The following is a 13057-nucleotide window of genomic DNA, read 5'->3' on the forward strand; positions in this document are numbered from 1 at the left end:
AATTCCCGCCGTCCTAGAGCATGAGACTGCTCACAGTGTGAAACCACTGCCCGGAGGGCTTCATGGCTGCAATCTAAGCATTCTCTCAGACTAATGGAATACGTATTCCCTTTTAAATCTTCCTTCTGAGGACATTTAAAAGGGCACTTACCAAAACTTGCTCTTTAACGGAATCATTGTCACTAATTGCAACACTATCTGTTTTAAATGATAGCCACACTTTTTTTTTTAAGGGGGGGGTGTAGGATCAGAAATTACATTTAAAGTTATTTCTAATGAGGTAAACACCATGCATTTTTTTTTTTATTGTTTCTTCACTCAAGAAAGTACAGCAAAACCAAGCTTCCTCAAACCTTTATCCCACGTCGAGGAATCAAACACACCCTCAGTATCCTTCTGGACCTTGCTACCAGGTTTTAATTAACCATACTTTTTGGACCTACCTAAACTTTTTTTTTAACTTTTTTCTCACTACATTGCTAGCTGTTGTTTTCAGGATCACCTTTGCCTCTTCATGCCTTAATACTTAAAAAAAAAAAAAAGAATCTGAATAGCAGGTGTTTGTTAACTGCTTGTCCGAAACTTATGTTAGCTTTTCCATCGTATACCCTGCCTTTTTCAGTCCAGGAATAAAAACAGTGCCCTGAAATTTGGACCTTCCTGCTGATGGTATTGTCTTGTAAGTGGCTTGTCAAAAGTTTGCTAGAGGATACTTTATTTTAGAAACAATAGATAGGTTTCAGTGATAACCATTGCATGGTCCAGAATGACATCATAGAACTCCATCATAAATAACTAATCTGTTTGAGTTTATCTTCTACATTCCCAAAGCGCTTGGATGCTTTAGGGCTCATTGTGGATAAACTCTTGGAATGTTGTTTGATTTGTTTTGCATGAGGTCACCTGGTAAAGAGCGCCTTAGGTCATCTCAGTTGCTCACAAGAATACAGATAAAACTGCGAAATGTTCTTCAGAACTTCCTTGGTGTACTGGTTAGCATTTTAACAGCATTTCCTATATAATAGGGCTTTGAAAACTCCTGAGTGAAAATAAACCAGTGTTATATTAAAGCTATGTATTTAGGACCCAAACAACACTTGGTGTTTAGCAAGATTCATACAGTATTTTCTAGCACGGTCACTTACTTTTTAAAACTCTTCTATAAAATTCCCACTCATATCATATGATAAAAATTATAATACTAGATAGCCCTTAAGGAATTTCTTGCCTATGAGATAACACTATAGTATTTAATAAGATGTCATGGTGGAATCGTCTTTGTGAGGAAGAAGTATTAAGGACTCCCTCAGATTTTTCAGACTTTTCAGATTTGGGTTACATGACTCATGTTAATTAAATGGAACCAAGTCTGTGAGGTTGACCACTATTGTCACGTACCTTATTGTATGGGCACTATATACCTATCTATATATTTTTGTTTTTCCTTGAAAAGAATCCTAATATATAGCATATCAGGAGTTATGTTGACAGTCTTTTCTTATACTTTCCATATTTGCTAAATAATCCCTTTTGCTTCAGATATGGACATTATAATTTGCGGGACTATAAGAGAAGCAGAATGACCCTTTTTTTATTTTTTAGATTAAAAGATATCATCGAGTCCATTATTTCAACATCCCCTTTAGTACCCATCATCCCAAAGGATGATGAAACATCAGGACATGAATTAAAACGTTCACCACAAATGCATACTCTGCTAATTAACAACCTACAGTGTCCTTGTTTATTGTATTGTTTTTTCCACTCAAAGTTTTTGCATCTTCCTCACTGTTGTACATGATGTAAAAAAAGGTTTTGGCTTAGACTTTGTGTTATATATTGTGTTTTTACAGGAGGGAGCCCCAAGCACCTGAGCCTGGGCACTCCCTCGCCCAGACAGTCCCATCCCAAGGCATAAGCCCAGGGGGCTCTGACAGCCCCCAGACAGGGAGTCTGGATCACAGGTCAGTCTCCACCTGCCCCTTCATTCTGGGCTGCCACTTAATCTCCCTCCTAGTCCCTTCCTTGGCTGAGAACAGGGTCATTTGATCTTTGACTGACCCCCAACGTCTGCTTGGACATGGTCCTGGTCCAGCCAGCACCAGCTAATTTTCCTCTGCCTTATCCATTCTGGAGAACAGAAAGAGCTCTCCTCCCCTGTCTAACGCATTTTTTTTTTGCATGTTGCGCTACCAGCCAACTCAAGCCACGTAGGCAGGTTTAGAGCGGTTCGATAAAAATCCTATCACTTCTGCCCTCACCACCTAGAGATGCTAGGAAGCCCACCGTGAAGACACTTTTAGGGGCAGATCCCCAGAAGGAACCACCATTGAGAGCTCTCTTCAGTGACCTCTAGTGAAGTGATCACAGCATTCTGAGATGCTCCCCGAAACAGAAGGAAAGGTCCAACACATGCAAGCCAAGCCATGCAGCTGTAGGTTTCATGGAACAGCCATGGCGTCCGTGCTTTGAGCTTCTAAGATTGTCAGTGAAAGGAACACACGTCTCCTCCTGGAAGCTGCCTGTGGGTGACTCAGTTTGCTGTGTGGCTATGTTTCACCTGATAACAGCTGCATGGGCTTTTTCTTGGGTTTTCCCCAGGCCGGAGCATTCACTGGCCTTCATCTCTGGCTGCACTTGCGTTTTGACTTTTTCTTTTTGTTCAAAGTCTCAGTGGGGATTTTTACGCAAGTTTTAATTGGCTATCTCTGTGAAAAGTGCAAGTTGGCAATGATTGTGGCTAAAGGCAAAACTAGCTCGAGTTGTTCCCGAGGCAGGGGACACTGTCTTAGCAAAAATGGTCTCACAGACATAAAAAGCATCTAAACCCTTCTCTTAGGAGGGAGCTGCATTGGTTATAGCTAAAAATGAGGGAAAGGGCTATGGAAAAAGTAGTCTAATTTTGTTTATATAACCAGAAATGTGGTCATGATTTAAATGTATTTATAAACTAAAACCAAATATGGTGGAAAGAAGTAAAGTTTAACCCCAAACGAATAGTGTATTTTATCTTTCCCCTGGTTTCTTTCCAAATAACTTGCAAAGTTTGATAGAGCTTGCATCTTCGTTATCTGTAGTGTTTCTAGAAGTTACTTTTTTTAAATGAGAAAATTCAGTACAACCTACAAATTGTTCCACCATTGGATTTGTTGAATCTGTATTTATTTTACAAGAGCACATTCTGAAAGGGGATGTGTTTTTGCTTGGCTCCCTGGGTTCAAATCAAAGGGGAAAAACAACAATAACAACAACAACTTGCACTCCCAATTTACCGTCTTTTAAATTTTCCTTTGCGCAGTAATTCCGATGGAGACTTTGCCAGATCCATTAGGGAAATGCTGAGGAAGGTCATTTGTATCTTCTGGCAGTCACTCACACAATTCATGATCAGACATTCAGAAGGCAACTTCTGAGGCCCATTTCCTAATGGAAACACAAACACGTTAGTCTGGAGTGCATAAAAGGAAGAAGGAATATTGCAGCTACACTAAATTGCTGAACCCAACCTAAAGATCCTGGAGACCTATTTGGCTCACACTTAATGTGTCTGGGGGCTCCGGGATCAGAAGAGCGGGAGCCTTTCTGCTCTCTCTATAGCCAACCGGAGCACCTTTCTTGTTAACTCCAGCCTAGGGTCTGCTATCTGGAGTGAGACGGAAGCCATGTAAAGTCTTTTTTTTTTTTTTTTTTTTCATATTGGAAAGAGAACATTGCTCCTTTTAATTGTTCTTGGGGTGTTATATACCCAAACACCAGGTTGGAATTGCAGCCATCTGAATATTCTCAAAAAGCATCGTTATCATTTGAAAACCAAGGAGCCAAATGAGAGGTGGCCTGGAAAAAGCCACTTTGGAGGTGGGTGAATGGGACCTCTGACAGTGCTATGATTGGAAGACAGCTTCTGATTCCCTTGGGGAAACCCCTGCCAAGGCTTTCCCTGAAATGTTGAATACATTCTAGAATGCCTCGAGCCTCGTTGTAGCTGAGTTTATTCTCATGTCATCGTACAGACTGCCTCATAACCCCCAGCATCCATCCTGGTTTATTTGCCATAGTCACTTGCATTTGGAGGGTGAAGAACATCCTTGCTAAGCTTGTGCTGTGTATTTTCAGATTTTCTATCTTGTTCTGCTTTCTTTGTTCCTTCCATTGCTTTCTGCAGGTATTTAAACCCATGGTTCAAAAGAGACTATAATGTAGCTAAGTGGGTAGAAGATGTGAATAAAAACACTGAAGGACCATACTTTAGGTATTTTATACATTAATTTTATATCCTTTTCAAACTCTCCCAGCACATACAAATACTGTAGTGTGACTGGCTCTCTAGCTTGTATCTCCCAAATACAAGTTCCCATAAGTGGAAAGGGTCCTTGTTTATTTGCTGCCTTTTGATCTCTGTTTCTGGCTTCATGAGCAAGTCTAGTTCTTTTCTGAATGTTTCAAATGAAGCCATTTGAAAGGGTTACCATTTAGTGCATGCCCCCATCACCATCTTGAGCTTTTTAGTAGCTTTCTCTTCATTTTATGCTATGTAGTGTTCTATGGGCATGAAACATACTTTCCACTAATAAAGAAGCATTATTAACCTGAACAATTTAATTTCTAGAATTTAGCAGTTTTATAGTGCATTTTTCCTACTTCCTGCCTTAAGAGTGCATAGTGAATACAAAAAAAACTTAAGGGAAAACATGAAAAGAAACCAAATGAAATGTAGCAGGATTTCACTTCGAGTAAAAACAGTGATTTAATGGAACTTAAAATTACTGAAAGAATCTTGACCACAAGAGAGTGGGATCAAATGAGTTTAGGTTTTATTTATTCAGTACAAGCATGCGCCACCAGACAAGGGCTATGCTGAGAAGTGTTTTACAGATTCTCAACAAAACATCTGAGGAACTTTTTGTGCCAGGAAGATGGTTGTTGTCTCACATTTGACACAGAGCAGGAAGCAGAGAGAAAACATGTTCTCGATTCACAAAAGAGCAGACCGAGTATCCCTATATTTTAGAAACTCTAGAATTTACTCAATCCACTGTAGCTCAGTCTAACTTCAGAGGTCAGAGAGCATTCCCAAGAGCTCTTACGGCATTTTTTCACTCTCTGTAATACCAGTGATTTCCTAGAGGCAAATGTCCAGTTTATATATGACTAGTTTGTGGACAACTAATGTAAAGAAGAAATATGGACTCAGTTGCTACCTCTTCTGAACAGAATAAGCTTTCAGATTACTTTTTGCCATGACTTGGGTCAGGATTCAACAGATATCAAAATATGTATGTGTACTTAACTCTCAGCACCCATTTAAGGTGGACTTTCTCTTCCAGTGTACCATTTAGTTTAGACATGTATAGTTTGAGAAAATGATTAGACCTATTTGCATTTTAATTTGATCCATACATTTGCATATATCCCAAGGAAAGCATAACCCTGCCTGCTCACAACAGTATATCCTGCTTTTATACCCCATCTTTCCCTCCTGCCCTGTTCCCCTGCTTCTGTCACTTCCCCACGCGGAACCTCACACACATACACTCACATGCAAACATCCCACCCTCACCTGTAGCTCTCAAGATGGCCAGCGTCAGGAAGACAGGTAAGATTATTTTGAATGTTACTTGGAACCTTGGCTCACCTGCCGCCCTGTTTCTCCTGTCTATCTTCCTCAGGCTTGTGGGCAGATTGTAATTTGTATCAGCCATGGCACCAAAACAGAATGACTTTGGCCCCATAGGGGCTAGGGCTTTTATACCTCAATGGACTTAGCATTTTTTTTGCACCAGTAATTTGTGAAATGGTACCCCGGAAGAGTTGTTTCACGTCCCCTGGGTCAGCTGAGTAGTTTATGTGGCTCCCAGAGAAGAGTTCACATTTCTTAAAATCAGCACCCAGGTCTGCCCAGAAGCTGCATGACTAAACGCAATTTGGATGGGGAAATGCTTTAGCCCCCCTGGTTGCACGTGCAAGGCTGCAAGGGCAGTTTTAGAGGGTTCCTTTATCTCCTCTTTTAATATGAGATGTCAGTTCCCACAGTGGATAGTCACATTAAGAATTAATTATTAAAATCCATATTTGTATTTGAAGGCTAGATAGAATTTGCTGGAGGTTTGTAAGGGCACTGTCATTTTAGGATTAATCAGGGTTATGTTGGTAAGACTTGAAAACCAACACACAATTTCTGTGAAAGTCGTGAATCATTAAGATACCCCAGAGCTTTTAACAGTGATTCTCACACAACAGAATTTCATCCACCCTTCATCCAAGCCAGTCCTTACATAGGGAGGCCCGAAGTGTATCCGCACCTTGGCTTATGCTTTGCCAACCCTCTGCTTAAGCTCAGATCTGCTTCATCAGCCACGAGGTTGTTCAGGATTACCTCCCCTGCCAAAACCACCAATGAGGGCAAAGGCCATTTTATTAATCGTCCCTATTGTGTGGGGTTTGTGGCCTCCTTATCAGAATGCAGTGGCGACATAGTGACTGCAGTAAACTGGTCCAATGTACAGCCCAGCATTTAAAATATTATATCCACATGAAGAGCAAAGCAAATGCCGAAAGGTTTTGAGTGATCATAGTGCCTCAGCTTCGCTCCCTTGCCTAGTTCTGTATCAGACAGCGGTTGCTCAAAGGACTGCCAGCATATATTCGCATCAAGCTAGGCAAGAGCATTATCTCCCCACACCTAGATCTTGGGAGCAGTTGGTGACAGTGCTTTACCAGCTCAGTACTCAACTTTCTCTTGAGTATTATGCATTTGATTACTCTCTTCATCAAGTTGTTGAGTCCCACTTCCATGATCTTATGGAAAATGCAGTAACTCTGAAAAGAAACTAATAATTATTATCCCGTACTGAGTGCCTACTACGTACCTTTATTTCTCACCACCTCATGAGATGTAGGCATTCTTACTCCCTGTCTATGGATGGAGGAAACCGAGGCACACAGAGTAACTCAGGGTAGCACAGCTAGTAAGTGTCAGAACCAGAATTAACAGCTTGGCTCTGACTCCAAAATCTATTCCCTTTCCGCTTCGCTGTAATACTTAAGAATAGCGGGGTGGATATGGACTACTTAAATCCTATCCTGGGACACTTTATAAATCCTTCTGCATTAGGCTACTGTAAAATTTGCACCTGAACCCAGACAAGTGAGGAAGGGGGACCTGTGCCTCTCACGTGTGACGGGCCTGGTTTCAGCCACGTCTGGGGGACAGAAGGGAGCTGAGCTTGGCCTTCCAGGCATGTCTGCAAAAGGCCGGCCCAGCAAGGCTGTTGTAGCCCCAGGACAGGCCACAATCCTTTGGCACACAGGCACACCTTCATTGTGTAACCTTAAATGGCACCCACTATGCTTATTATGGTTTTTTTAAAAGTGGTGTAATGACAATGGTTAACATTTGTTCAAAGATTACTCTGTGAGTGAATGAGCTGGGCCTTTGCCTGGTTTTCAGTGAAAGCCAGATTGGAACTAGCAGGCAAGTAGGCAGGGCCAGAAGAGAGCCTGGAGGCAGTTTTCAAGAAATGACTGTCTTAGACATTTGGGACCAAATTTTAGTTTGTTTGTATCTCCCTCAACTGATTTACTCTATTTTCTTCTCTGCTCTGACTCTCATTCTGAGGCTGAACATTCCCTCAAGATAACCCCTGTTATGCTGTCACACACCACCCAACCTCCAGGACACAATGCCTCTCACCCCTACCAAAACCATCCTGCTTGCCTTCTCTTCCTCTCAGGCTCAGTCCAAAGTGTCAGCTAACCGGTGTATTCATGTGAGAGGTAGTATATGTGCAAATTTCTTGGGGAGGTCTGGAGAATATCTCCTGCTTTTGTTTTCACTCATTATTGGATTTGGCCATGCAAAAAATATTTGGAGGAAAGACCAAACTCGGCACCTCTCATTGGAATGGCCTGGTATGTGTGCAAAGCTGGTCATTTGGACTCATGGCCAAGTGAATGGCTGGCGTGTCTGGGAAGCTATAAGCCAACTACGGCCTGTGCTAGGGACACATACACACTGTAGCAAATTAAAAAGAAGACCCATTTTGCATGATCCCCTAAAGTAAACAAGATTTAGTTCTTTGTTGGTGTACCCGACGAGCTTTCCTGAACTTGGACATCTTAACCAGTAGTGATGAGGCTAAAAATCTGAAGCCAGGTTACTACCCCTTGTTTTAGAAAGATGTATTTAACTATCTAAGTACAAAAGTTTATCCTCATTCTACACATACTGAATTTGTTTCCTAAAGGTCACAGTCATATTGGAAATGTTTTCTTAAAATTAAAAACATCCTTAATTTCTGAATTAGGAAAATCTGCAGTAGTACACTGCTTTAATAGCCCTTTGGAGGACCTGAAGCACTGAGATTCTTAGTTTCACCCCTCGGCTCTGTGCTGGAGAGCACTATCACAAGAGAAGTCAAATATCTGTAATATTCTAACAGTCCATGCGAAGAAGTCATCCTAGACATTTTCCAAAATCAGAGGAAATGTTAGGAGTTACAGATTAAAAGCCAGTTAAGCCACTATTGATTTTTAAAATTGAGCAAGAACGTTCACTTGGATCTCAGGGCTTGTAGGAAAAAATATTTTTAAACCTTAGCTTGAATTTGATGTCCATAAGGTGGGAACTGATTTGAAAACTACAGAACTAGAGCAAAGCATAACATATGGTTGGGAACCAAAATTTAAAATAAGGGGGAACAAGAAGAGACCTCTTGATGCTGTTGCATGCAGCGCGGTAGCTCTGCCCCTGCCCAGCGCACCCCCCGCCTAAACTCCCAGCGGATGAGCTGCATCCCCCTGCAATAAGGACCACTTTAGGAAGTAACCACTTCCTTGATTTGGCTCACAGCCACCTTGCTGCAGAATGGAGCAGTCATGGATGTGTAGTGGTAACATTTGTGAATGGGTAGGTACTGCCAAAACCAGCTCATCTATTTCCCATTGATACGATGCGAGTGAAAAACTCCCGGCTGTTTTTTTTTTTTTTTTCTTTTTCCACCTCGAGGACAAGGTAACAGATGTGGGCTCTTCCTGTGAGCTCAGCCTAGTCACAAATATTGCCGCTACATGTGCAGAATCAAACAAGAACAGCATAATACAGCATAGCTTGCACATATCTTTCATATGTGATATCTTCACGACGGAGATGTTATCTAAATAGGGAGGGTTTTTGTTGTGTTTTGTTTTAGTTTCAGTAACATTCCAGTCAATAAGGTGTAGCTACCTTATTGACAGGACAAACGAGCATACCCTCCATGCATTATTAAGATCTACTTTGATGGCACAGAATCCTCCCCTGTACAGAAATGGTGGTTGTAGGGACTAATCAGACCATTTTTGTATGTTTTCATCAGACTCTTTGTTTGGCTGGAACTCTGCACTCCTTACTGCTTGCATGTTTACTAATTTATTATTAAAACCCCCATATTTGCCTTTGTTCTTTCACAACTAACACACTGGCCTCTGAATGCATGAGTTTTGTGTGAACTGGTGTGTGACTTAGCAACTAATAAATATATCAGTTGTATTATATTTTCAGATCTTAAAAATATAACTGGAATTACTGTACTAAAACATTCTTTACATTAAGTGATAAAAATAAGGCAGAATATGAATATGTTGTACACTTAATTTACCATTATGAGCTCTTAGAATCATTTTATCCCTTCTCCATTTTAGCTTTTTATCTATTTGTATAGGAAACTTCATTATTGGCTTTCTAGTTGAAGAGTCTGATTCTGTGTGCTAACATGTGAACAATCCATTGCAGTTATGACATTAGGAAGGTAAAATTCCAGCATTCCTGTGTTGTGAAGGGCAGAGAATCTCCCCGTAGCTAAACCTTTGCACTAGTAGCCTGTGGAAATAGGAATCAGAGAGTTTGTTCTGAACCCACTTTTCAGATATATGAAAAAGATGTTAGGCAATCACATAATATTTATGTCATGTGTTCTCAACGTCTCAGGACTCTGTCTCCTGCCAAGTCTCCCTCTTCATCAACTGGGTCTATTGCCTCCAGCAGAAAATACCCATACCCAATGCCTCCACTTCCTGATGAAGAGAAGAAAGTGAACCGACAAAGTGCCAGGGTATGTGGAAACTGCTGTATGCTAACAGCCTCGATCATTATTGTTCATTTTTGAGTTCATAGTTTAAAAGAGCCATTTTTCCTTTTTTGTTTATAAAAAAATGAAAAAAAAAGGAAGATTTGCAAGATTCCATTGAAAAATGGAAGATTTGGGGGGCTCAGATTTATTTTTGCAAATGAGCTTAATTACTGCATTGAGAAATGCTAGAGATATTTGGTATGTTTTAATCATTCATTGCTATATATATTTTATTATACATTGTAGCTAATATATTACAGTCTGAAATAAATAAAGCAGAGAATGTATTTTGCTTTATCAGTTTTTTAATATACCTGGAAATGCCAGAAATTAAATAAACTAGCCTCATTTCCATGTCTGATTTGTTTCCTCTCACTGGCTAATAACACCCAATAGGACTTTAGAAACCAGAACCTATGATAGAAATTTAGACTAGTGTCTTGGAGATGGGATGGAATTTGGATACAATGAATTTGGATACATATGAAAATCTATAATATTGAAAAAAATATGGTAAAGTGTATGGTAAAATTTAGCAACCTTTTATATTTTAAAAAGCCAGATTTATAAACACGTAAAAGTTTGTTATTTATATAAAAATATGGTTCATCAGAAATTTATTTACTTACTTTTTTTAGTTTGTCATTGGGCCTTCACATAGAAGAACCAATTCCTTTTTATTTTATTTTCTTTTTGAGGAATTATATTAGTATAATATAGTAATATAATTTAGGATATGTTATACACAGTGTTGTATTAGTTTCAGGTGTGCCAGAAGTTTCTTTAAATACTGAGTCCTCTTTTATACTTTAATTATGGATCTCCTTGGCCTCACAGTGTCCCCGGAACACATCCATTATGTGAAATTTGAGATACAGTTGAGTTTAGAGAGGCAGACCAGCCCTCAGAGGCTTAAGTGAAAGATATAACTAAAGAATAATTACTTTTGTTGATATCCAGACTCTGTTGTGGTCAGTTACAGTGTAATGTGGTTCTTCTTGGAAATAATTTTGCAATAAGATAAAATAAAGCTTTAAAAGCCTGGGCAGATTTATCTGCTAGTGGGTCTTGGGTTCCTAGGATTTTTGGTTTTGAAAGATATTTCAGTGACTCTTTGATCCTGAACTTAAATAATGGGGTTCAAGGTAAACATATATCATTCAAATTTTACCTCGATCAACTCCTAGTCAGTAAGAAAACACAACTTGTTAAAAGCAGACTAGATTACTATAATCAAAAAGACTTGAAAACCAGTCAGTGGTGTTTTGTTAATTATATGAAGAAACACCTTCCTGTGTTAACACGGGTAATGGTAAAAGACGGAAAGGAAGAAGAAAATTCGGATTCCCAGCACTCAGCTTTCTGGTTTTAAAAAACACAATTGTTAATTGGCATCCAGTTGTCTGTGACGTGAGTATGTTGTAATGAAATCCAAGGCTGATGGCATTCCTCAGGGAACGGTCAGAGTGTAACAGCCCAGTTTTGACCTCTGATAAATTGTCTACATTGCTGTATTGCTCTATCTAATGGGGGATGTTCTCTCAGCCGATGTCATGCCAGACTGCAGGTTATTAATGTTCCCACGTGAAAGCCCATGAAAATGTAAGCTCCCAGACGTAGTGGCTGGCCCATGGCCTCTTCCCTGGGACAGTGGTGAGAAAGGTCAGGTGGATCCATCCACCATGGAACATCCCCAGGAGCATGTAGCAGAATCCTGCCGAGTAGGCAGCCCCTGTCTCTGGGCTGTCTTTGTGGGCTGTGGAGAAGCAAACAAGCAGATCTTTGAATGAGCAACCCCTCCATCTAGAAATGGCCAGGCATGTCCGTTTCTGAAAGTGATGGCTGGGCAGTTCTTTGCTCCTTCTTCCGCCCTGGGATAAGGGTGGTCTTCTGGTTCCCCGGGTGCTATTCTTTTCTTCTCCTTTCTGCAAGCTGTCACTGATTTTTATAATCATTTGTAAGAACACTGGGCTCACTGAACCTGAAGTCTGAACCCTTTACTACTCCGCACCATCGTCTGAGCATCGATCCAGGTGCTCTTTCCCTGAGGTACCTTGCAGACGCCCTGTTTAACCATTCGTCTTCACTAGTCTCCACCAACAGGGGTCACTCACACACAAACATCCTTACCGTTGAGGGGTTCGGTCTCCAAAGGGTGAGAACGCAGGCGGCTTTCCCACAGTCTTTGTGGGGTAGCCAACATGGGTACGCAGAACAGGATTTCCATGAAGGTTCAAGAGAACCTATTAAGGGAACCTCTACAGAAACATCCACAGAGTCACTTAGCTCTTTCTGCTTTTTCTTTCCCAGAAACTCAGATATACAATGACATGCCCCAGATTTTCAGTAAAAATGGAATTTGGATGTAATTTAAGTCACACCCGTCGTAGACTTTCTTTGTTCATGTTTATAAAAGTATACCCAAACCATATTGCCTGGAAACACAATTTTATCAGCTCAATCTCCCCCACCCCCCCTTTTTTTTTAAATTGGCCGTCCTCTGGTGAACGCAGTTGCATTCATATTTGACCATGCCAAAGTCGTTTACCGTGCATTAAAGCGATAACTGAACCTTGTAGAAATTAGATATGAACAGGACCAGGGTACAGACCTGGTGGCAGAGGCAAGAGGTGAGGGAATTAAAGAATGGACTCCCTGCCTTGGGTGCATCATTCTACTCTCATGGGTCTCCCGAGAGAGGAGAGTCTTCTAGGAGGTAGTGATGGATTTGGAGAGCGGATGGCCTGGCCGTAGGCACACAGCAGAGATTTCTCTAAGTGGTTGGGGGTGGAATTGACAGAATCACACTTCCCCAAGGTCCGTACTTCTCAGTGTTGGCTGCACATGGGAATTGTCCGAAGGGCTTTTAAACTATGCTAATGCCGGAGTCCCACCCAAAGAGATTTTGATTTAGCTGGTCTGGTGTGCTGTCTGGACTGTAGGATTTTTTA

General features: G+C 40.8%; 1 protein-coding gene across 16 annotated transcripts in view; it reads left to right on the forward strand.

Moving 5' to 3' along the window:
• ADAM22 (ADAM metallopeptidase domain 22) overlaps nucleotides 1–13057 on the forward strand; it is a 217493-nt gene that overhangs the window by 197721 nt on the left and 6715 nt on the right. For 7 of the 16 annotated variants that reach the window (XM_027574110.2, XM_027574104.2, XM_027574114.2 and 4 more), the window contains 2 exons: nucleotides 1854–1964; nucleotides 9965–10088. In XM_027574110.2, coding sequence (XP_027429911.1) covers nucleotides 1854–1964; nucleotides 9965–10088 — 235 coding nt within the window. Of the gene's footprint in view, nucleotides 1–1853; nucleotides 1965–3756; nucleotides 3856–4162; nucleotides 4250–9964; nucleotides 10089–13057 lie in introns of those variants that run through there. The other 9 variants (XM_027574116.2, XM_027574109.2, XM_027574119.2 and 6 more) reach the window with 4 other exon arrangements.

This window comes from Zalophus californianus, chromosome 12, assembly GCF_009762305.2.
Source record: "Zalophus californianus isolate mZalCal1 chromosome 12, mZalCal1.pri.v2, whole genome shotgun sequence".
Lineage (NCBI taxonomy): Eukaryota > Metazoa > Chordata > Mammalia > Carnivora > Otariidae > Zalophus > Zalophus californianus.